Source organism: Drosophila obscura, unplaced genomic scaffold (genome assembly GCF_018151105.1).
Source record: "Drosophila obscura isolate BZ-5 IFL unplaced genomic scaffold, ASM1815110v1 contig_185, whole genome shotgun sequence".
Classification (NCBI taxonomy): Eukaryota; Metazoa; Arthropoda; class Insecta; order Diptera; family Drosophilidae; genus Drosophila; species Drosophila obscura.
The window spans coordinates 333,793-357,579 of record NW_024542773.1 but is presented as its reverse complement, the minus strand read 5'-3'; the positions used below and the strand labels follow the sequence as shown (position 1 = coordinate 357,579).

Sequence of the window (23,787 nt, the reverse complement as noted above, 5' to 3'; positions counted from 1 at the left end):
TTAGATGGCACCTGTACAGGTCATGCAATGGTGGTGAGGCAGGGGCAGGGGGGCTGGAATCAATCGATTGCCTTACCGGGTGACCACCAAACTGGTGACGCCCACTATCATGGCCACCTTGAAGACGCCCATCCACACGACGGACATGTCGCCAGCCAACTGTCGCGCCACGGAGGCTCAGGGCTACTTATTGGCTCGGAAATTATCTACAGTTATGGTTATCTATCTGAGTATCTATCTTTCGGTCAAAGCTTTTTCTTGTACTGCCTGCGTTTTGACGTCATTTGGCGCAGTCTTATCGCTGGCCTTATCAGAATGATAGCCCAAGTGACGTCACTCATGGAGCTCGAACAGAAGTGTAATCCAATTGCAGCTCCCAAGGACTTGCATCCCCTTTCGAGCCGCAGCAGAGGAGCGATCAAATCGTCTTGGCTTGGAGGCCAGTTCTCATCCCATGTGATCAAGGTCACCCCCGGTCGACTACCCAAAACAAAAGTGTACTCGTAACTATATAATTCACACGCGATTGGAATCGGAGACCCGGAGAGAACCCACGACCAGAGCGTGTCGCGTTGAGCTCGCAACTGACATCGGACCGCAATCGAAAACGAGACAGAGACACCCCCAGAGCCACAGCCAGAGCCAGACATAGCCCAGCCACAGACCCAGCCCACAGCCAGCTGTGGGGCCCTAAGCACGGACCCGGCTTTGGTTATGTAGCTATGTAGTTTTGTAATCGTTTCAGTATTCGCACTCAAATTGAAATTGTCTGCCTTGTAATTGTTGTAATCGCGCTTATGAAAACTACCTTGAGAGCGGGTCTCGTAAAAGTTTGCTCACTTTGCCCAGTCCCAGTACCAGTACGAGCCCAGCCCGTAAGCCCTACACTTGAATTTGGTTTAATTGAAAGCCATAGATTGAGCAGCAAGGTCGTCAATAGGTCTAGGTCTTTGAGGTTTCAAAACATAGAAAAAACGAGCTGCGACCAGTTGAGAACAAGCCTCCCTGCTGATTTATTGAATTAACAATGAGAAGCGTAGACACTATGTCGTCCATCAGTTTTTATGAACGGCGCAAGGTTAAGGTCTGCGAAGGCTCGAGAGATTAATAGATGGAGCTGGGCAGCACACAATATTTTATGCTAATTAACTGAAAACATTACTTAAGGTCTATGAACTCTGAGTCATATCTATTTAGAGGCCTAGAGGCTGTGGTCAATCAATTAGCATGGAAATATATATATCTACATCCCGATCTAAAAGACTTTCAATTGCATAATTCGAGTATTATTCCCTGAAATGGAATGCAACCCGATTCAAGAATATGTATATTGTACATGTATTTATTTTATTACCAATTCTGTTGCTACACACATCAATATACATACACACACACACACGGGATTAACATTTAAACGAGTTTAAGGAAGGAAAATGTTACAGAATAGGTGTATTTATGTATTTGTGTGCTCTAAGGGAAATATTATCCGTTTGCTGGACTGAAGAAGGTAGACGAGAGCTCTCCTTCTCCTGTTGGCATACTAGTAGGATCACTCGTTTCCAAAGAATCACTTGCCAGGTCCGTCCCTGACTACTTCTGGGTTCTATTTGATCCTGCACCTGATTTTCTCTTTTGTGGGAAATATACGCCAGGGGGAAATCATCCTTCTCTGGCTCAAAGAGAGTCTGGCCAGATCCAGTAAAGGATCCCACCGGGTGGGGCATTGTCGGGCCATTGATATCCTTGTCCTCTTCTAAGTCCAAGAATGAGAATTCCATTTGGTTGGTCATAGATGCAGGGCTGCTGGATTCCCACAGCTCCTGCTCCTCCTCCTGACCAGATCCAGTAAATGATTCCAAATGGTTGGATAATATAGACGCATTAACCCAGCCGGTACTTGGCCCCTCCCTGCCAGTATAATCAGCCTCGAGCCAGGCCACATCGACGTCATGGGAAAAGCGGCAATATTCCCCCAATACACAATTTCCCTGCACATAGAATTGGCAAATGTCTTGACCTTGAGCCGAGTGCTGAGTTTCGAAAGGGTCTGATGCGTTCATCTTGGAAACGGAGCACACAAGGATTGTACAAATTTTACAATTTTCAAGTTCAAGTTTCAGGGGAAATCTTAAAGGTCAATGTTAAAGGACAGTTCTGAAACCAATGAAGACTATTGAGAAAATATCGATTATGTCCATGTTGATTAGGTGGAGTTATGCTATGGTTTACGATAGTCGAGTCCAATACCACAATGTTTCCACTGGGCTGTTACTCAAAAGGAAAGTTGAATTCCGATTTGTGTTCGAACAATTCCAAAGAAATTTTCGAAGAAATTTCCAACACCTTAAATTAGCTCTTAAAAGTGATGCTAAAATTGGATGTGTGTAACGCACAAAAGGAAACGCGTCTGACCCCATACAGTGTATGTATGTATATATTCTATGGAATATGTCTGTCGGTCTGTATTGTTTGACGCATAGTTTTTAGAGATGATAAAAGCTGAGCAACCAAATTTTATTTCCAGACTCATGTCAGAACACACTAAATCAAGTTTATTTCAAATTTTTCGGCCTTCACAAAGGACGAAAGTCTGTGGCATCCACAATTCTGGAAATACGAATAACGGAATACATTCTCGTACAGAATGACCATATCTACCAGTTTACACAATCAGAATCAGATCGGATTATTATTGTAGCCAGGATAAAGAAATTAATTTTCAGCGGCTAGCTCACCACTTCTAGTGATGCAGCGCTATGCAATGTTCGATCTTTCGCGGAGAATATGTAGAATCTACATTGTAGATGTAGATGGCAGATGTAGCAACAAAAAAAAAAATGTAAAATATTTAAAAATTCCACATAAATCATAACCTCACATATGTATTTACATATGTATACATATGTATACTAACTGAGTACGGGTATAAAAGTAGAGCCGCGGCCACAGCAGCGACTCACAGCGTTCCCTCACGTTGGTAATTGTGTAATTTTTACGCCATATTGATATATTTTTAGTATTTCAGCAAATAAGCTTTAATTCGCCTCATTTCGACGGGCAAACTTGACGAACCCATAATAGCCCAAATGAGGAGTATTTACGCAGAAGTGACCTTCTTTTCCTCCCAATTTCAAGAGTATTCGAGCGAACGGTAATCAAGGCAACATAAAACTGTGGCTGACTAAGAGAACGCCATATACCATTAAACTAATGGTAGTAAATGGGGTAATGCTGTGTCTCCATTGGCACCAAAGAATGCAAGGAATTAAATTAAATCAATAAAATTGAGTAATTTATTTTATTGCTATGTAATTGCACCATGACTACTACGACATTATTATACGCCGTTCATTAGATCTTTCAATGCATATAGAATCCAAAAATGTTGTTTATGTTTCTGCAGAAATTTGCACGTGACCATGGTTGATAATAATAATATACGAAGGTCTATTTCAAAACAAGCAGATAACAGTAGTTCTACATGCGGCTTATAAATAAAAAATACACATGGTTTTATTTTTAAAACATCGATAAAAGTCAATTTTCATTAGGGTTCAATGTTTCCATCACTAAAACAACGTCACAGACTTCCTTTGAATGAAAAATCACGAATTAAAGCAGGCACTGCCTCTAAGTTCTATCCCTTTCTGATGTGTGCGGCAGCCAGCACCGAGAGCTCAGTACAATTTTACACTCTAAGCAGAACGCACACGTATAAAAACTCTCTACTATTTATTTGAAATTCTCGGATTTTTCTCGGTCTTTTTGGTGAAAGTAAGCCAAGGTAAAATAAACATATATATATATATTTTTTTTTTCCAAAACAATACGAAACAAGATTTTTCTAAAACTGTGCATTTCTTTTCGACGGTTTGCCGCCAGGCCATAGGTAGAAACGAAACATGTCCAAAACGGAAATGAACAATCAAGCGCCTTCTCCGAATCTTCGGACTCCGCTCTGGCGCCCCGTGGTTCTACACTATCCGAAGAAGCTGCTCCCGCACGGACAGATGCGTCGTCGCGACCTAGCCTTTGGCTACCCGACCGACTACGAGTCAACCAAGCTGCGCTGCGGTCTGGCGCAGCCCCATGGCATCGACCATGTCCGCCCGGGCCAGTATTGCCCGGAGTGCCAGTGCCACAAGGACAGGAACCATGGTGGGGGGGACATGGCCGATAATGTGTCCCAGTGCTCGCGTATGTCCAGGGCTTCAAAGCGCTCCGTCCGTTCCATAAAATCCAAGCGCGACAACGGCAACGGCGACGGGGACGGCGATAATGATTCTCCCCTCAGCCAACGTAGCGATATCTCTGTGAAGACCTTGATATCCAAGGCCACATTGAAGAGTGGCCACAGCAAGAGATCACCGTCCCAGGAGACCGTCAAGTCAAATGCCACAGTCAAGTCAAGCGCCACAGTCAAGACAAGTGCTTCAACCAAGTCCAACGTCTCGGTCAAGTCCAATGCGACAGTCAAGTCAAGCACTACTGCAAAGTCGAGTGCCATTGACGTCAAGTACAAGAAAAGCTCCGTCCGGGCCAAAGCCAGTCGTCACTCCCAAAACGAGATAATGCCAGACCCAGGTGCCAATCAGCACAAGAAGGAGACACAGACACAGGCACAGGCTGGATACGAGAACTACGCTCCCATGACGAGCACGGAGCGCAAGGCTGCCCTCGAGGAGGCCCGCTTCAAGTACGACAAGCTGATCGCGGAGTACAACCACCTGCCCGTGTCGGTGCCCACGCTGCGCGTGCGCAACCGCAAGATCGACATTGAGCGGGAGCTGGACGAGCTGGACTACAGCATCAATATGTTCGACCAGCCGAACATCAACGTCTACTATCGTCGTTAACTTTGATATTGACGTTGACGTTGACGTTTCTAGTTTCTTTTTCTTTATAGTTGTATTCAAAATTTAATTATTCTCCAAGAAGCACACAAATTTAGTTCAAATAACACAATGACTTCAAAACACACACACACACACACTCACACAGAACATAGAAGATGACACAAAGAGGAATAAGGTTGCATACACTGAAACGAAGCTAACAAAACAGAAAAAGAACACCAGCTGAAACACCGAGAACAAATGCCTCACAAGAAGATATGAAACGATTCACTACACTGAAAATAAATGGCATTTACAACAGCAGAAACCAGTGACCATTAATGGAAGGGACGGATCTGGCCTGGCTCCCGCCTGGTCGTGGGTGTGGCTATATCTGATAGCCTCCTTTTATTCAGCTTTCATCACTGAAGCGTTGAGGGACCGTATGGATGCGACTATTTTAAAGCTTTACATCGTAAATAATGTTACTCGAGAGACGATTAAGAACAAATTAGTGACATGTTGAAACAGCGTTTCAAGGTTGCGGATGAGGATGCAGTCCAAGTGACGATTATTGGCAATATTGGCAATTAGCGTTTTGTTTCAAATGAATAACCCCTGTGAGGGGCCTGTTTGAGTAGATTTAAATCCCATACGAAGAACTACTTAGCTGGATAACTCCAAAATCTTCTTTAAAACTTAAAAACAAAAACGATTTGATGTTAAAATATTGTTCACTGGGCATGTACAACGTCGATATTCATTCAAATTGATTGAGTTTTGATTCGTTCCCACACAATTGCCTGAAGATATCAAGATATCAATCCAAAGATTTATTTTGTGTGTAAAAGTTTATTATTAATACTTTATATCTTTACTGGCTTTTATTAGCAAAAACAAGCTACTAAGTAAGCCAAAGGCAACTTTATTACTTAATCAACCTATTTTGTTTTGTGCATTTATTACCAGACACTGAATCCATTTTCTTTTCAAAATACGCGGCTGTAGTGAAGTGAAAATTATAAGTGGCAAAAAAACCAAATAGAGGTGTAAAAAAAAAAACATACTTCTAAGTATGGAAATGAGATCTAAGACCCAACCAGACCTACAACTTAGTTTTTGTCTGGTCCAAAGCTTTCATTTTGTCCCGTTTAAATATTCTTAAAGCATTAATGAATACATGTAGTGGACTATTGAAAACTACCAGATTCGTACCAGACTACTAGACGAATTCCGAACCCCAAGCTTAAGGCGGCGCAATATCGCGTTACATTATCGCTTTGAACTTACCCAAAATGGCGCGCAGGTGTCCCTCGAGGGTCTGCAGGATGGTCTGCTTGATCTCCTTGACGCTCTTGCCCAGGAATTGCTCACTAGCAGTGCCCAGCAGCTCGTCGGCCTGATGATGGAAATAATATACATTCATCATCTGTGCGTGAGCGTGGAAGCATGTGGGTGGTGTGTGTGTGTGTGTGTGTGTGTGTGTGTGTGTGTGTGTGTGTGTTGTTTGATGAATTTTTTTAATTTTTCGATTAATCGATTGATTGTTTTGTTGTGGTTGTGTTGGATCCGCCGGAGGAGTATACGCATATTTTTTTGTTGTTTGGTTGGTTTCGTTACGCATACGATGTAGATCACCCACACAAACACACATGCGCACATAGATACACACACACACACACACACACACACACACACAGAGACACAGCGACAGTGAGAACGAGAGAGAGACAAAGAGAATAGAGAGCGATACATGGATTAACGGTAACAGCAGTAACCATATAGCAGTAACGGTAACGGTAGCAGTAACGGTAGTAGTAGTAGTAGTAGGAGCAGTTTTCGAGTAGACCATACATATAGTTAATATTATTATTATTATTTTTGTTTTTTTGTTTTTTGTTTTTTGTTTTTTTGTTTTGTTTGTAGGGCGGCCGCAATTCAATTCGAAATGATTTTGGTTTTTGTTTAATTGATGCGTGTGTGTGTGTGGTTAAATTTGGTCGATATCATTTACAATTAGTTGCGGATTAGTTTGATGAGTTGATTCGAGTTAGTTCGAGTGGATTCATTCGAGTTGATTCGAGTTGAGTTGGAGTCGAACGATCGATCGGCAGGGTAATTGGTTGATTTTGGTTGATTTGGTGGTTGGTGAAAAGAAAGTAGAGAAAAAAGAGTAGAACACAAAGGTCAACAAGGTTTACGTTTCGTTCATTTATTGTTTTGTTTTTTATTTTTTTTTGTTAATTGTTTGTTTTTGTAATTGTTTGTAGACTGTACTTGTCTTTCTCCTTCTTCTTCTTCTTCCTCATCTTCTGGTGATGATGATTGAATGACTTTGAACAAAATGAAATACGAATAATGAAAACGATCAAGAGAAAATCAAATGAACCAAGCCCAAAGAAATAGAAACATGCATCAAACATTACGGAACGAAAAATTACATTCAAAGTAAAATGATATTCCCTATGTGTGTGCGTGTGTGTATGTGGGTGCTCTTGAGTGTCCCAGTGATTGATAAAAAAATAAGCGGTAACGCTGTGAGCCGCGGCCCTTGCCGAGGCTCTACTTTTATACCCGGTACTCAGGCAGCATCAGTATCAGAGTCAGAGACATATCTGTATCGACTCGGCTATTGGTGCTGATCAATAATGTATTATATATTACACTATATGTATCCCCAAACTCTTTGAGTACCGAGTATAAAAATAAAGAACAAAAATATAAGCCCAATCGATGAATGGCCAAAAACTTAAACAAAATTCGAAACCAGGCCAAAAACAATTAAAGTTTCAATGTGAAATCAAATAAATGCAATAATAAACATACCTCGTCGTTATTATAATCATTATTCTTATACGAAGATGACTGCAAAATCGAATTGAAATAATTAAGTTATGGAACATAATTTGGAGGCAAACATCTACATATATCATGAATGCATCGATCATAATTTAGACCAAACAGAAGCAAACTCGTAGATCGGATCAGACATCGAGTCAAGTGCTTTTGTGTTTCGCGTGCCTAATTCACAGGTGGTGCAGTGAAGATCAGAGATCACTGATATGTGTGATGGTAATGTCGGAAGACTGATCGAACGTGTGCATTCATAAACGAGAAATTGCCAACTAGTCGGTGCAGTGGTCTAAAAATCGGCTCATCAAATGAATGAGTTAGTAAGCAGGTCGATCGAATGATAGAGTGATCGAGTTAAAAATGGATAAACTGAGGATTAATATATTACGTGATAACGAGTAATCGATTGATAACATTGCTGAATAGTTTGGACAGTTATCAAATGGAATATAATGATTGGATCAAAATTCTTTCAATCGAATCAACAAATAAGGACTGAGATGTGGATATTAACAGATCCAGTGAAAGAAATATCAAATTATAATAATTTCCAAATTGATAACATAATCAACAGAATTAAAAACTGAATTAAATGAAATTGTATATAAGAAAAATAACCTCATAACAAGGGGAAATCCAAAGGACAAATCAAGTGGAAAACAAAAAGAAAGAAGCAAGTATGGTATGAAGTCTAGTGCTAAAAAATTACTATGTGTGTACATCGACATCTACATAAGTCTAGTGCTAGAGCCAGAGCTAGGGCTAGGGCTACATGAACAGACCACTGGGATGGGTGATCTCAACTTACTTGGTGTCGGGCAAGGTTGGGGCGCTTGCAGGGCTAAATATGCATTCGATTAGGATTGTTGGGGGGTGTTGCTTGGGGCGGGTTTGGATCGAAACAGTAAAGAATTTGTATAAAACAAAGAGCCAAATGTTGGATTAAAATACGTTCGATACGGATGCGGCTTAGGGCTAGACTATGCATTCAAAAAATAGATGCAAGCGGGATACCAGCTCTCTACGTTGCTATCAGCCCTGGGGTGGGGCTCTCTCTACATGGCTGGGGGATGCACGCTCGGGATAATCGTTAAAGAAACCAAAATCTAGCATACAGAACTCAAAGAAAACGGGGGCCAAGCTTCAATCACTTTCGTTCAGATTCGATTCGTGGTGCAGAAGAATAAAGGGTTGCCAGAGTACTCGACAAACAAACCGAAGGAAATAAAAGAGAAAATCCAAGAGGGTGGGGTGGTGCGCTGTGGGAACGATGGGGTGTACCTTCATGATCTTGCATTGGGCCACGCCCGTCACGGTCAGTGGCACGCCCTGGGCCGTCTCCACGTTCTCGCACATCGGATTGAGGGTCATCACGTTCAGCGAGAGTCGCTGCACGTCCGTCACCAGCCACCAGGCCCAGGCCCATCCGCCGACGATGGTTCGCTTCTTCGTCGAGCCGCAGCAGCCGCCTGAAAGAGTGACACGAGAGAGAGAGAGACATATGGTGGTTAGTAACGATATATTACGGTTTCTTATTTGTTATATTATTTGTAACGAAAGTATGTACCTTAACTATGATTATTACTAATAAAGAGGTGTTTAGGTATTTGATTTTTGAAGCTTTTTTGGGGCTTTCCTCTGCGGTTATTCAATAAACTTTGAAGTGGGGTGGGCTTCCGTCTTCATATGCCCCTTTATTTGTGGAACGCATTTAACTGTCTGACGTCACTGGGCCACAGTGACCCACAAAAAGGTGTTGTCAGAGAGGTGTACGTACCTTTGGTCGGGGCGAGCTTTTGGCCAGTTGACCATAAAATAAGAGTGAAAGCATTTCGCCAACACTCTCCACACGCACACTAGACGGCTCTGTGCGTGTGTCAGTGCCGTCTACGTGCTGGCAAACACGTCGGGGAGTCATAGCCATCAATACCTGGCCTAAACCAAGAAGAAGTGCAAGCGACAAGCCAAACAGGAAGTGCAGCCAGTTGGCCATTTCAGGTGGAAACTATCGGACACCTTTTCAAAGTGTCCAAGGGCCCCTTTCCTCCTGCTTGCCAGACCCATGCGCCAGACATACTCGTACATACATACATATGTACATATTTTTGTGTGTATGTACATATGTACATGCAGGCAGGCTGCGCATGCGCAAGGCGCACTCTCAAAGCCAACGAGTGAGAGACGGCCAACATGAGCCAGAGAGCATGAGAGAGCCCCAAGGTGAAAGAGAGCGGAAGAAAGAGTGTGTGGCGTGACTGGCGTGGATTAAGGCCTTCTCTAGCGTGGCCCTCTTCTCTCCATTCTCCATTCATTGCTCAGTTGGCCACCGAAGCTCACAACGTGCGGCCGCGCATCGCATCGAATATCCAAACACGCAAAAACACGCACAAGCACACGCGGAAAGAAAGTGCACACGAAAAGCACAAACAAATCCGTCAAAGAAAACGCGCTCTACTCTACCCATCACTACTAGCTCCTAGAATCTATCTTTGTGTCCATCCATCCCCAAAGTGAGTAAGAAGATCCGTCAGAGCAGCGGCTGAGCGGCTGAGAGAGTGCGAGAGCACTGCGAGCAAAAGTGTGCCAACGGCAAAAAAAAAAAAAAAATCACAAAAAAGAAATCAAAGTCAATAAGAACCAGGCTCCAAAAAAGAATACGCACGAAAATTCTGGCGTACGACGCCGGCTGTAACGGTGACAACAGACAGAGCTGGCAGAGCAACAGCGACAACAACTGCGACAACGACTGCGACGCCTACGCAGGCAGAAGCTTTCTCAACGAAAGTGATTCACGGCTTGCGTGCGCTCTTCTACTCTCTTGTTAAAGTAGCTGTACATCTTGTGACACCCTGGCAGGAGGGTGTTTTGATTTTTGCCACATCTTTGCAACGGAGCGGAGCTATCCATTTGTTTCTAGATATTTCTTAGTGCAGACTGCAGCTTGCAGTTTCATTTACTGCACTGTATCAACAGAAAAAATCTATTACAAAATGGAATTAGATGGCTGTTCTTCGTACATACACACACACACACAGTATGTGTGTAGTTGCGAGGTAGCTTAAGTTTCGATAGAGGAAGTTAGCTTTTGCTTATTCTGTTGTTATGCATTTCTCTTTGGTGCTGTTTAACAAACTGTTTAGCAGCTTATTCCTATGTCCAACTCCATCTCCATCGCCATTCGCACTCGAATTCGCATTTTGGTCTCCAGCCGCTGGCAGCGCTGGCTGCTGCTGCTGCAGTCGCGCTATTGGCTACTTTTGTCGTTTTTTGTACCTTGAACTTGATCAGCGGCAGCGCACATTCAACTCTCTGCGCAGCGGCAGAGGGCCAACCAGTTTACAGCTGCCAACTGGCCACTGCCAGCATACAACAGCAACATGTTTGTAATTGCCTAGCATCCACATTCACATACACATCCATAGAGCAACAGCAACAACAACATCGATATCCACATCCACCATCCAATGTTTTGCTGAAAGTCAGATTATGCAAAAATTGGCGACAGGAAATGTTGTGGCAGAAAGCTGGCAGACAGATGCATCCAGCATTCCTACTAGTTGCAAGTGAGCGCCGGAGGCGTCTCCCTCTCTCTCTCTCTATCCATCTGAGTTTGTGTATCTGTGTGTGTGTGTGTGTGTGCAACAAAATGGTTGCATGCCACTCGCCTGTGAGTGAAAGAAAAGTAGCTGGCATTTTTGGTTTTTCTTCTTTTTTTTTTGTTTGAGGAGTTTTATAATAGAGATGGAGATTTCACTTTTATGCGGGAGACGAGACCCCCTCCAGTCCAGAGCTGTCTCCACACACATATTTCCACAGCTAAGCAGAAACACGTGCAACGAACAAACAATTGGAAAAGAAAAGTCAACGCTGCATAAGACAATAAAGATGCATATGGTTGTAGGTAGTCGGCCGAAATATACCCTAACCAGAGTGAATACTGTGAAAGCTATAGTGGCGCAGAGCTGGGAGAACAATCTATCAGACATATTTATGTACGAGGGTAAAACATATGGACTGACTCTTTAAGAACTGTAAAATCAGGAAATATATGAGGATTATCAACACAAATTATTTGATAACTGAATACAACCATAAAGTTTGATGGGATAGAATATCTCCGCATCACAGAGATATACTGCAGCAGATCCGCCCAGAGGATTCCGTAATACTCAGATGTACATATAGAATTATTATTCGAAAAGGGAGCCTCCCAAGAGGAGCTTTTAAAGATGAGTTTGTGTAAGAAACTCTAAATCTATTTGATTTCGAGAGCGCAACTGCCATGGACATCTCTCTCTGCCATGGCGTCCGAAATGGGTATGCGTGCTAATCAGAGACCATCAAGCCTACAAATGAGCTTACAGATCTAACGATCACGATTATCTGGGTCTGTAATACTTAGAGTCGGAGTCGGAGACAGCGCAGAAGGTGAAGACGAAGATAGAGCCAAGTGTATGCATAACAAATGCAAGTTACGAAATCTTTGAATCGATGCGAGATCGTGATTGAAATATGGAAGCATGAAAATCGGCTCCTTGCCGATACCCCGGTACCCCGCTTCCCCGATCCCTGGCGATCGCCTAACCCGATTACATACTAAGTGACTACGCGACTTTTCATGACATGTCCAATGTTCCACTGCAATCCACTACTCCTCACTGCTCACTGCTCACTCTACCCAATTTTCAATTGCCATTACAGACACGTTTCGGATCGGATCGGATCGCATATCGTAGATCGCTGGGAATTGGAAGACAGCCAGAGGAACGAGCAAACGAAGCGACGGACGACCCACATACACAGATCGCATCCCCAGAGACATGAGCTCGGCAATTGTGGGAGCCGCGTCGGCGATCGGCGGAGCAGTGACAGCGGCCACCAGCAACAGCTGGTTCATCCCCATGCTAATGGCAGCCGTGGCCTATTTTCAGTACGAGGAGATCATGGATCCCGAATCGAAGCCCAGCGACGTCAGCGGCGATGAAATACTCGATCACTATGACTTCATAGTGATAGGAGCCGGATCGGCGGGGGCCGTGGTGGCCAACCGTCTCACGGAGGTGGAGAACTGGAATGTGCTGCTCCTGGAGGCGGGCGGCGATGAGACGGAGCTAACGGATGTCCCCCTGATGGCTGGCTATCTCCAGCTATCGAAGATCGACTGGCAGTACAAGACGGAACCATCGGGAACATCCTGTCTGGGTGAGTGGGCAAATGCTTCACAGGCCTATGGGAGATCGCTATAATCTTGTTTCTCGTTTCTGGTTTATTCCTTAGCAATGCAGGGCGGACGCTGCAACTGGCCCCGGGGCAAGGTGCTGGGCGGCAGCTCCGTGCTGAACTACATGCTGTATCTGCGGGGATCGAAGCACGACTACGACAACTGGGAGGCGATGGGCAACCCCAGCTGGTCCTATCGCGATGCCCTGTACTACTTCAAGAAGTCGGAGGACAACACCAATCAGTATTTGGCCAATACGCCGTACCACGCCACTGGCGGGTACCTGACAGTGGGCGAGGCGCCCTACCACACGCCACTGGCGGCCAGCTTTGTGGAGGCCGGCGTGGAGATGGGCTACGAGAACCGGGATCTGAATGGGGAGAAGATGACCGGCTTCATGATTGCCCAGGGAACCACGAGACGCGGCTCACGCTGCTCCACCTCGAAGGCGTTTCTGCGTCCGGCCCGGCTGCGTCCGAATCTCCACATCTCGATGAACTCGCACGTGACCCGCATCATGATCGATCCGGTGAGCAAGCTGGCTTTCGGCGTGGAGTTCGTCAAGGACCAGAAGCTCTTCCATGTGCGGGCCACCAAGGAGGTGGTGCTCTCCGGCGGCTCCGTCAACAGCCCCCAGCTGCTGATGCTGAGCGGTGTGGGTCCGCGCAAGGAGCTGGCCAAGCACCGCATACCGCTCATCAAGGAGCTGAGTGTGGGCGAGAACCTGCAGGATCACATCGGACTGGGCGGCCTCACCTTCCTGGTCAACCAGCCGGTGTCCATTGTGGAGAGCCGATTCCACACCATGTCCACGGTGCTGCAGTACGCCGTCTTCGGCCAGGGACCCCTCACCATTCTGGGCGGCGTCGAGGGGCTCGCCTACGTGAACACCAAATATGCGAACAGCACGCTCGACTGGCCGGACATTGAGTTCCACTTTGTCTCCGGGTCGACCAACTCGGATGGCGGGTCGCAGCTGCGCAAGGCCCACGGGCTGACGGAGGCCTTCTACCGGTCCGTGTTTGAGCCAATCAACAATCGGGATGCCTGGAGCATCATTCCCATGCTTCTGCGGCCCCGCAGCGTGGGCAGCATCCGGCTCCGCAGCGGCAACCCCTTCGACTACCCGTACATCTTCCCCAACTATCTGACGGACGATTTTGACATGAAGACGCTGATCGAGGGCGTCAAGATCGCCGTGGCCCTGTCCCGCACCAAGGCCATGCAGCGTTTCGGCTCACGGCTGTCCAGCATCCGCTGGCCGGGATGCGAGCAGGTGCCGCTCTTCACCGACGCCTTCTGGGAGTGCATGGTGCGGCGCTACACCTCGACAATCTACCATCCCGTGGGCACCTGCAAGATGGGGCCCTACTGGGACAAGGATGCGGTGGTCGATGCCAAGCTGCGGGTCTACGGCATCCGGGGACTGCGTGTCATCGATGCCAGCATTATGCCCAAGCTGGTGTCCGCCAACACGAACGCTCCGGTCATCATGATTGCCGAGAAGGGCAGTGACATGATCAAGGAGTTCTGGATCAAGAACACTATCGTCTAAGTCGCATTATTCTCCGAGTGTCTGCCCCAGTGAGTGTCTCAGTTTGTTACGTAAGTGTGAGTGTGAGTCTGGATGTGTGTGTGTGTGTGTGTGTGTGTCTGTCTGATGTGTATGTGTGAATGTTTTAGCTGTATAGCTTTTTAGCCTGATTGACCCTATCCAAAACTATATTTATTGACATCTCCTCCACCCTTGACATACATAGTTTTTTTTTTTTTGTACATTTTAAGAAGAAACCTGTATTTATTTTAATTTTATGTACAATAAAATGATTTAAATGAAAATGATAATATAAAATAATATGGGGTTCACGTGTTCTTTCTGGATAGTCTTTGATGAGGCCGACTCACAAAGATTAACAAAATATCTCGAGGATCAGTGTAAGGGTGGAGTGGATATTTGTACCTATGCACATATGTACGCCAAATATAATTCTTAAAACTATTTGAAAATGATCAGCAGCATGCGATCAGTAATAGCAATCACAATATGCCCAAGTATAACATTTATTTGGGCAAAAGATAGATACGCAGACCCACTAAAAATATGAACAAAAACACTTGTAACACTCTCAATCGAACATTTTGTTTGACCAAATAAATTGCAAAGTACCAATTTGAATATAAATCTCATATATACAAATCGGTTTAGTACATTTCAAAGTTATTCAAGGTATTGCATACCGACATAAGAAATGGTTTTTTTTCATCTGTATATTTACACATTTTCCCAAGCCTCTTGAAATTGAGAAATTTGATGGCATTCACAGTGCCAAACCCAGTTTTAATTCCACTGTTCCTCTTGCACAAATTTTAAATTTTTATTGGAGAAAAACCACCACAAAAAGACCCTCGACAATATAATGCTGCCACGAGACATCGGTGTTCTTCTAAAATCACCTTACAACCATTTTATATGTGTATATTTTGGGCCTTACTTGGCTCTACTACCCATCAACGCCAGAGCCCGACTTGCTGGATCTGCTGGGTCTGCTGGATTGCAGAAGCATAGGCATAGGTAGGCGGATCATTAGTGAACCTCCCGAGTTTCGAGCACTATCAAAGCCCCCTTTTGGGTGCATAGTTTTAGGATCCACACAAAGATCAAGTTTTTATAGTACATATATAGGTGTAGATTATCCATTATACTCAATAATGATCAACGCTGGCGGATTTTAGCCCACATACATACATATGTACGCATATATTTGATGATCGTAGCTCGCTATTTTGTTGGCACTTTTTAGCTGCCTTCCGTCAGCTGTTATTCCGTTAGTTTGGTTAACAGAGCGATCAGCTGACTGGAGTTCATTCACAGCGCCACCTGTGGGACTGCGTCACAGTGTACATACGTATGTACGTACAGGTCTGTACACGTATAGCCGTAGAGTCTGAGTATGTGTCAGAGTTACGCTATAAATATTTATGGATGTGTGGAATGCAGTAGGGGGTATGTGGTATCGGGTACGCTTGTTTATGGCGCGCAAACAGAAAGTAACGTGAAATATAAAATAATAATACCGATGTGCATTATATATTTTCGCTGTGTTATTGTTAACTTTTTATGGGGCTCAGCATTCCGTTCTGTGGCCCGGAGAGGCAACATGGCACGCAGCGACAGCCTACGCGGTACAGTCCACCATGAGCGGTCAGCGTGTACACAAACCCCCAGCGAGGCTGGGAACCTCCGGGGCGATGCTGCGGCTCCTGCGGCTCCTGCTGCTGCTGGCGGCAGCGTCCACGTCCCACTCGTGGGGCCTCTTCACGGTGGAGAGCAGTGGCCTGGGCCTAGCCCTGATGGAGTCTGTGGCCGGGGCCTTGAATGCCTCCAGCCTGGCGCTGGCCAACGACACGGCCTGGCCGCTGCAGCACCATCCGCCCGTGGAGCAGGCTGAGATCGAGTCGTATGACTACATTGTGGTGGGTGCCGGCAGTGCTGGCTCCATTGTGGCCAGTCGCCTGAGCGAGTCGTCGCCCCACGTGCGGGTCCTGCTGCTGGAGGCGGGACAGCTGCCGCCCCTGGAGTCGGAGATCTTCTCGCTGAGTCCCACGATGCACCGCGACGAGCGGTACATGTACCTGGACGAGGCCGAGCCCAATGCCCAGCTGCTGTCTGGCCATGGAGCCGCCGCACGGCTGCTCCTGGTGGCATGGCCGCATGATGGGCGGCACCGGGGCCCTGAACGGGAACATCTTCGTGCCCGGCAGCCAGGCCAACTTCAACGGATGGCGGCGACGGCTGAATCTGCGCGGCTGGGACTGGCCCCAGGTGCAGCTCGCCTACAGGCAGCTGGAGCGGCGCCTGCAGCTCAGCTACTTCCCGGTAGAGCCCCTCAGCCAGCGCCTCTCCGGCCTGATCTATGCGGCTGCCTCGGAGCTGGGCGTGCCGCGAATGAAGCAGCCGCTGGTGGCCAGCTCGAGCTTCGGCTACACCCACCACGTGCCAGTGACCCTCAACGCGGGCAGAAGGGCCAGCAGTGGGCGCCTGTACCTGGCCACCCCGGAGGCCAGTCGGCGACCGAATCTGAAAGTGGTCAGAGGCGCCAGCGTGCAGCGAGTGCTGCTGGACGAGGGTGGCGGCCGGGCCAAGGGCGTTGTCTACTCCCTGGATGGCCCGGGCGGTGGAGAACGCACCGCCAAGTCGCTCCGTGAGGTCATCGTGAGTGGCGGAGCCATCAACTCTGCCAAGCTCCTGCTGCTCTCCGGCATCGGACCCGCCGCACAGCTGAGTCCGTTGGGCATCACACCCCTGCGGGAGCTGCCCGTGGGCCAGAACCTCCACGACCACGGGATGCTGCCGCTCTACCTCCGCTTCACCCGTAACTGCGCCGTCAACAGCACCCAGGAGGCGGGGCCCAGCGCCTACTCGGCCGCATCCGTCGCCGAGTACCTCCTGAACGGCCAGCGGGGCCCTTTGGCCAACAGCTTCTCCATGATGGGCTTCATCAACTCCAGTGCCCCCGCCTCGAGTCAGGGCGAGCCCGATCTGCTGCTGGTGGCTCACACGCTGATGGCGCGCGGCGGCTCGGGAAGCTTTGGGTACCTGGGATTCCGGCCAGAGCTGGTGGAAGCCCAACGGCAGGTGCTCCTCGAGTCAGACATGCTGCAGGTGATGGGCTCGCTGCTCAAGCCGCTGTCCCGGAGCGTGATCCGGCTGCGCAGTGCGGATCCCTCGCAGGCCCCGCTCATCGAGAGCCACTACGGCGAGGAGCCCGAAGACCAGGCCACCCTGCTCCGCTGTGTGCGCTACGTGCAGCGGATGGCACGGACCAAGTCCTTCCGCCGATGCGGCCTCCAGCTCTGGCTGCCCCCCCTGGCCGCGTGCGACCAGCTGGCCAAGGACTCGGACGAGTTCTGGCTGTGCTACATTCGACATTTCTACGTGGGCTCTTGGCACTCGGTGGGCTCCTGCCGCATGGCCGTTGCCGGGGATCCGCGGGGCGTCGTCGATGAGCGGTTGAGGGTGCACGGGGTGCGGGGCCTGCGGGTGGTGGACGCCAGCGTCATTCCGGAGATCACGGCGGGCCATACAAACGCCCCGGCCATGATGATCGGTGAGCAGGGCGCTCGCATGATCATCGAGGATCAGCAGGCCAACGAGGTGCTGGATGGTCTCTAAGTAATCTTCCTATCCATCCATCCATCCCTGGAGTGAAGTTGTCATGCATACCATCCCTCTATGGAGGAGTCCCACTGTAGCTGACTGAAAAGTACACATAGAGATATTTCTAGCAGCCCTTTGCGGGGCTCTGAGGGGGGGGATAAACACAGGTCCATGGATCCAGCTAACCATACAAAATGCATTTATATCCATAACTCTAACACCATTACACCTGGAGAAAACAGCCCCAAAATTGTAATACCTAAAATTAGATTCTAAAATGTATGCCAATAGATCTGCTCCCAGAGGGCAGGAAAAAGGGGAACAGACACTGTATTAAATCAAAGTGAATTCCACTTAATTGTTTAAAAATATATGAATTGGTTAGCCCTATATTCACAAACAAACAAAAATGGTAATAATCGAGCATACGGATCTAAAGATATGACCTGACCAAAATATGACCTAAAATTGCGTTACCTAAAACAGAAGTGGTTTTCAAGGTTGGGGGGGGGGGGGGGTATCCTGCGAATTGGGTCGGTCGTATCTGTAATTTTTGTTTTTTGAGATATGAAGTGTTCATTTTCAAAGTTTTGTACCGTAAAAACCTTCCCTGTTTTTTTGGCTATATGTACGCGGAGGCATCTGACGAACGTTACTGGACTGGCGTGACGTTACCAAATTCCGCAATAATAAAAGCCTCAAAATATACTGTTAGCCAAGGTTTTACAAATGTTTTGATACGTTTTTTTCAGGTAGTTCAATATGCTTTAAAGAGAAACTTTTATCAACAATCATCTTTTTCCCCAGGACATAATAGTAAAAGAAAACATACCCAAAAAATACAAAAAACGTGAACTAAAAGTTCAATAAAATAAATAAGCAAACCTTATTTGAATAGGTTTTTGCTTCAAAGTTAATGAAATTATATGTCAATAAAGTAAATGAGTTACCTTTGAATAAATTTAGAAAATAATATCCGGAAACAAATTACATGGAAATTGGTTTTTATTGACTTTTCATGATTTTTGGCCTGGTGGACCTTTTGACGGAACTGCCCATATGCCCATTTGTAATTTATTCGCTGAGGAAAAGTCGAATTACAACTTGAGTTTTATTTTTGAGCAGAAAATAAAACTCAAAGAATAATGATTATTTTTTGATTAATCATTATTTTGTGAGAGATTCAATAAAAATTAAAATGAATCATTATTGTATGCATTTTTGAATAAAACTTGTAATAATTACAGTTCCGGGCGTATGCGCGGTTAACTTCCCATTATTTGTGCTGCTTCCCCGAAGGAGCCCCCGAAAGAGACAGCAACATTTCAGCGTTTTATCTGCCCAAAGAAAATACCAACACTGGTCTTGCTGCGCAACAAGACCTTCTTTGTCTAAGCACAAGTCAGACACTCGAGTATCTAGCTGAGTATTATATGTACATACATATATACGAGTATGTACAATGTAATCTTTATTACGATTCCTGCCTCAAGAAAGCGAAGGCGAAGCGGCCCGGTAAAGTGCAAAGTCAGGCAAAAGCTGTTACCAATTGAACATCTAAATATTATAAACAGAAAATACAGCTACAGATACAGCTACAGATGCAGATACAGATACACATGTATGTGTATATGTGTATATGTGTATATGTGTATATGTCCATAATTTTCCATCTGATGTGCTTATCGTGCTTTGGCTGACTTTTGCTTTTGCTTTTGCTTTTGTTTGAAGCCACACATTGTTGTTGGTTTTGTTGCCAGTTCTTAGCTTGGGACTTTTTCTGTATCAGGCCATCCATCTGTTTATGGCCAGTTTGGGTGCCGCTGCCGAATCTTATCGCAGCTATCAGGGTGGGCCAGAGTGGGCCAGAGTGGGTGCGGGCAATCTTACAGATTTTAGTGGAGCCCATCCGCTGTGGGCTGTGGGCTGGTGGTTCGATCCCATGGGATTCACTCGGCTGGCCTTCACCCTTCAAACATGACCTTCGCCTGCAGCGCTCCGATGCTCCTGTCTGGGCAGCTGGGAATGCAGAAAAGAGTCTGCCACTCTGCTGGTCAATGCACTCGCTCAAGTCAAAGCCAAAGCCAAAGCCAGAGTTGGGGGGTCAGCAGTTTCCAGCAGTTTGCCTGGTCAGCGAGACAGACAGACAGACAGCCAGACAGACAGCCACAGCCAGAGGCGGCGGGCAGACAGACACCAACTGATTGGCGATCAGTACAAGTCGAACAATGACGGCGATCAATACGTTTGTGACCATGTGGCGGTTCCTGCTGACCCTGGGGCCCTCGGCCATGGTCATTCTGCTGCTGAACAAGGGCATCCTGGAGCAGCGGCCGGACATTGTGGACGAGCCGCATCGCGTGCGCTCCATTCGCATCGAGGAGCTGCGCGACACGTACGACTTCATCGTGGTCGGGGGAGGCTCGGCGGGCTGTGTGCTGGCCGCCCGCCTCTCCGAGAATCCCCACTGGAGTGTGCTGCTGCTCGAGGCGGGCGGCGATGAGCCGCTGCTGATCGACCTGCCGCAGATGTATCCGGTGTTCATGCGCAGTCCCTGGGACTGGAAGTACCTCACCGAGCCCTCGGACCGCTACTGCCTGGCCATGGAGGACGGGCGCTGCTTTTGGCCGCGCGGCAAGGTGCTGGGCGGCTGCAGCTCCATCAACGCCATGATGTACGTGCGCGGCAATCGGCGCGACTACGACCACTGGGCGCAGCTGGGCAATCCCGGCTGGGAGTACGCCAATGTGCTGCACTACTTCCGCAAGGCGGAGGACATGCGGGTGCCCGGCTACGAGCAGAGTCCCTACCACGGCCACGGCGGACCCATTTCCGTGGAGCGCTACCGCTTCCCCTCGCCCCTGCTGGACATCTTCATGCAAGCCGCCCAGCAGCTGGGCCTGGCCCATCCCGACGGCGACTTCAACGGCCGCACGCAGAGCGGCTTCGCCCCCCCACACGGCACCCTGCGGGACGGGCTCCGGTGCAGCGCCAACAAGGGCTACATGCGGCGCAGCTGGCAGCGCCCCAACCTCGACATCGTGCTGAAGGCGTTTGTGGAGCGGCTGCTCATCGAGCCGCAGTCCCGCCGCGTGCTCGGCGTCGTCTTCGAGTACGGCCTGGTGAAGCACACGGTGCGGGCCGCGCGGGAGGTGATCCTCGCCGCCGGCTCCCTGGCCAGTCCCCAGCTGCTGATGGTGAGCGGCGTGGGTCCCAGGGAACAGCTCCAGCCACTGGGCATCGAGGTGGTGCAGCATCTGCCCGGCGTGGGGGGCAATCTGCAGGACCACATCTCCACCTCGGGCGCCATCTACACGTTCGACGGCCACCAGGAGGGGCGGCATCTGTCGTTCCTGGTGCCGGAGATGCTCACCGAGGAGTCGGTGGCCGCCTTCCTGAGGGGCGCCGACAGCTTCTTCTACGCGATGCCCGTCAACGAGGTCATGGGCTTCGTGAGCACCCGCTACCAGAACGCCCGGCTCGACTGGCCCGACGTCCAGCTCTTCATGGGCAGCTATGGCTATGGGGCCGATGGCGGCATGGTGGGACGCCGCGGAGCGGCCATCACCCTGGAGAACTATGCGGAAACCTTCGAGCCGGTGATCTACCAGGACTCGTTCGTCATTGCGCCCCTGCTGATGCGTCCCCGGTCGCGCGGCTTCCTCCAGCTGCGCTCTGCGGACGCCCGCGTCCATCCCCGCATCCATGCCAACTACTACGACGATCCCCACGACATGGCCGTCATGGTGGAGGGCCTCAAGATGGCCCACCGCCTCACCCAGACCCCCGCTATGGTTGCCCTGAACGCCACCCTCAACATCTACGAGTGGCGCAACTGTCCCGAGGTGGAGTACCTCAGCGACGCCTTCTGGGAGTGCCTGGCCCGCTTCTACTCGCAGACCATCTACCACCCGGTCGGCACCTGCAAGATGGCCCCCCGCACAGATCCCTCGGGCGTGGTGGATCCCCGCCTCAGGGTGCATGGCCTTCGGGGTCTGCGCGTGATCGATGCCAGCATCATGCCCACCATCCCCACGGGCAACACCAACGCCCCCACTCTGATGGTGGCCGAACGGGGTGCGGATATCATCAAGGAGGACTGGCGGCACTACACCAATGGCGGCTGGTAGGGGGATGTTAGTCTAGGCTAGTCTAAGCTTTTACTCCATACGTGTATCAATAAAGAACTTTTGCCTTTTGCCTCAGATCTCTGCTGAGGCTGAGAATGGAATCTTATGGATCTCTCTAGAACTGTTTGCCTGTCCAGTCTAATGCCAGAGACTGCTCAGAAGGCCGCTCAGAGTGACAGCTCAGCCCGTGGAACCCTGTGATTAGCAATCCATAAATCAATTGGAACTTCGGGTAAGTGTCTGTGGTCTGTGGGCTGTGACTGGCACACTGGCACTCTGACATTTTCCAGGCAGCTCTCCGATGATCTTGGAATGCATTTGACACTTGAGGCGGAATCCACAACCCGTCGTCTCGTCGTCACTGGTATTTAATTGACTTTTGTTCTGCCATTGAACGAATTTCCCAGCATTAAGCAGCACCCCAACACAGCCCCCCCCCGCCCTGTGGCTGGTGCTCTGTGTTATTTATTTATTATATATATTTTTTTTTGTGCTGTGCCTGACTTTGCTGACTTTGATGTAATTTATGAGCGGACACTGAACCAAATGGCAAACAGCGACGCTTACGAGTTTTACCAGTTTTCTCGGTGGGTGCCTCAGTGGGCCATGGCTTGGGCACGGTGGCAGAAAAAGGTTTTTTCGAGACTTGGTTTTCATGGTTGGCCGCTGGCAGAGCGCGGGTCAGTTCACGTCCGCCACTGAGCGCAAGAGGTTCCACAGATCCCGATCCCGAACCCGAAACCCAAACCAGATCCACCACAAGATGAAAATCGTGCAGAGCATGGGGATAATGATGGTCATGGTGATGCTGCTGCTGCTGCCTTTATGCCTGGCCCGACCGCAGGAGTTCGTATTCCAAGGGGACACGTCCCCGGGAACAGAGGCGGAACGGCGACCTCTGCCCCTGAACGATCCCTCCGGTGAGTACTTGCCGCCCCCCGCCAAGCGACAGAGTCACACACGGTGTAATAATCGTTTGCTTGCAGATCTCAGTGCTGGCCTCAATTTGCTGCCCATTAGCAATCTGATTGCGGCAGCGGCAAATTCCGTGCTCCCAGCGCCCGTGCAGTTCATACGGACAGCCATGAACAGCGGCCTCTGACCCCCGCCCACGACACCACCCCACCCCGCCCCAATGTTAGCCATCATTTTAATCACTTGTAGGTGTCGTTCTTAAGTGTTAATTTTTTCCCTTTTTGTTTTGTTTTTAATTTGTATTTATTTTTATTTTTGTTTTGTGTGTGCGCTAAGTGAGTTTATAAAACTTGTTTTATCAGATACAGATTACCTTTCGGTGGAGCGATAAAAGCGCGCAATCAAGACCCACAAATTCTGTGTGTGTGTGTGTGTGTGTGTGTGTTTTTTTTCTTGCCATCTAAACTGCCATAAATGCGCTCTGGCGCTCACAGTACTCTGCTCTGAATACCCTAGGCAGAAGATACAATGACAGCAGTGTGCAGAGATCGATGCCAGATCGAGAGCACAGCCCCACTGCTTTAAAGCAGTGCCTGGCACGCACACACTCACATGCTCTGCAGTGCGTTTGTGTGCGTGGACAGCTGGCCAAACGGAACATGGCATTCATTTCGG

General features: G+C 48.3%; 6 protein-coding genes across 8 annotated transcripts in view; 5 read left to right on the top strand and 1 right to left on the bottom strand.

The window, feature by feature from the left end:
- The window catches only part of LOC111071703 (flotillin-2), a 109,078-nt gene that overhangs the window by 1,700 nt on the left and 83,591 nt on the right, over positions 1 to 23,787 (bottom strand). Inside the window, exons 2-3 of one of the 3 annotated variants that reach the window (XM_022363182.2) lie at positions 8,970 to 9,157; positions 6,126 to 6,264 (exon numbers count right to left, since the gene is read on the bottom strand). In XM_022363182.2, coding sequence (XP_022218874.1) covers positions 6,126 to 6,264; positions 8,970 to 9,157 — 327 coding nt within the window. Of the gene's footprint in view, positions 1 to 76; positions 560 to 6,125; positions 6,265 to 8,969; positions 9,158 to 23,787 lie in introns of those variants that run through there. The other 2 variants (XM_022363184.2, XM_022363185.2) reach the window with 2 other exon arrangements.
- On the top strand, positions 3,675 to 5,178 carry LOC111071704. Its single transcript, XM_022363186.2, has 2 exons — positions 3,675 to 3,784; positions 3,883 to 5,178. Exon 2 carries the CDS (start codon positions 3,903 to 3,905, stop codon positions 4,854 to 4,856), a length of 954 nt encoding a protein of 317 aa, XP_022218878.2. The 5' UTR covers positions 3,675 to 3,784; positions 3,883 to 3,902; the 3' UTR covers positions 4,857 to 5,178.
- On the top strand, positions 10,015 to 14,736 carry LOC111071698 (glucose dehydrogenase [FAD, quinone]). Its single transcript, XM_022363176.2, has 3 exons — positions 10,015 to 10,198; positions 12,390 to 12,890; positions 12,966 to 14,736. The coding sequence occupies exons 2-3, from the start codon at positions 12,509 to 12,511 to the stop codon at positions 14,462 to 14,464; spliced, it is 1,881 nt and encodes a 626-aa protein (XP_022218868.1). The 5' UTR covers positions 10,015 to 10,198; positions 12,390 to 12,508; the 3' UTR covers positions 14,465 to 14,736.
- On the top strand, positions 16,080 to 18,103 carry LOC111071693 (glucose dehydrogenase [FAD, quinone]). The gene is given in 2 exon segments (XM_022363171.2): positions 16,080 to 16,563; positions 16,565 to 18,103. Coding segments are annotated over 2 exon segments (1,977 nt in total). The 5' UTR covers positions 16,080 to 16,104; the 3' UTR covers positions 18,083 to 18,103.
- LOC111071696 (glucose dehydrogenase [FAD, quinone]) lies at positions 19,952 to 22,220 on the top strand. Its single transcript, XM_022363174.2, has one exon. The coding sequence runs from the start codon at positions 20,296 to 20,298 to the stop codon at positions 22,195 to 22,197; it is 1,902 nt and encodes a 633-aa protein (XP_022218866.2). The 5' UTR covers positions 19,952 to 20,295; the 3' UTR covers positions 22,198 to 22,220.
- On the top strand, positions 22,838 to 23,475 carry LOC111071710. Its single transcript, XM_022363191.2, has 2 exons — positions 22,838 to 23,117; positions 23,184 to 23,475. The coding sequence occupies exons 1-2, from the start codon at positions 22,853 to 22,855 to the stop codon at positions 23,297 to 23,299; spliced, it is 381 nt and encodes a 126-aa protein (XP_022218883.2). The 5' UTR covers positions 22,838 to 22,852; the 3' UTR covers positions 23,300 to 23,475.

What these genes read in the sequence shown, in the direction of transcription:
- LOC111071698 (XM_022363176.2), top strand. Translation starts at nt 12,509, where the DNA reads ATGAGCTCGGCAATTGTGGGAGCCGCGTCGGCGATCGGCGGAGCAGTG. An exon ending in ATCGGGAACATCCTGTCTGG is followed by an intron (nt 12,891 to 12,965) that starts GTGAGTGGGCAA and finishes TTTATTCCTTAG; the next exon opens with CAATGCAGGGCGGACGCTGC.
- LOC111071710 (XM_022363191.2), top strand. Translation starts at nt 22,853, where the DNA reads ATGGTTGGCCGCTGGCAGAGCGCGGGTCAGTTCACGTCCGCCACTGAG. An exon ending in GCCCCTGAACGATCCCTCCG is followed by an intron (nt 23,118 to 23,183) that starts GTGAGTACTTGC and finishes GTTTGCTTGCAG; the next exon opens with ATCTCAGTGCTGGCCTCAAT.
- LOC111071696 (XM_022363174.2), top strand. Translation starts at nt 20,296, where the DNA reads ATGACGGCGATCAATACGTTTGTGACCATGTGGCGGTTCCTGCTGACC.
- LOC111071704 (XM_022363186.2), top strand. Translation starts at nt 3,903, where the DNA reads ATGTCCAAAACGGAAATGAACAATCAAGCGCCTTCTCCGAATCTTCGG.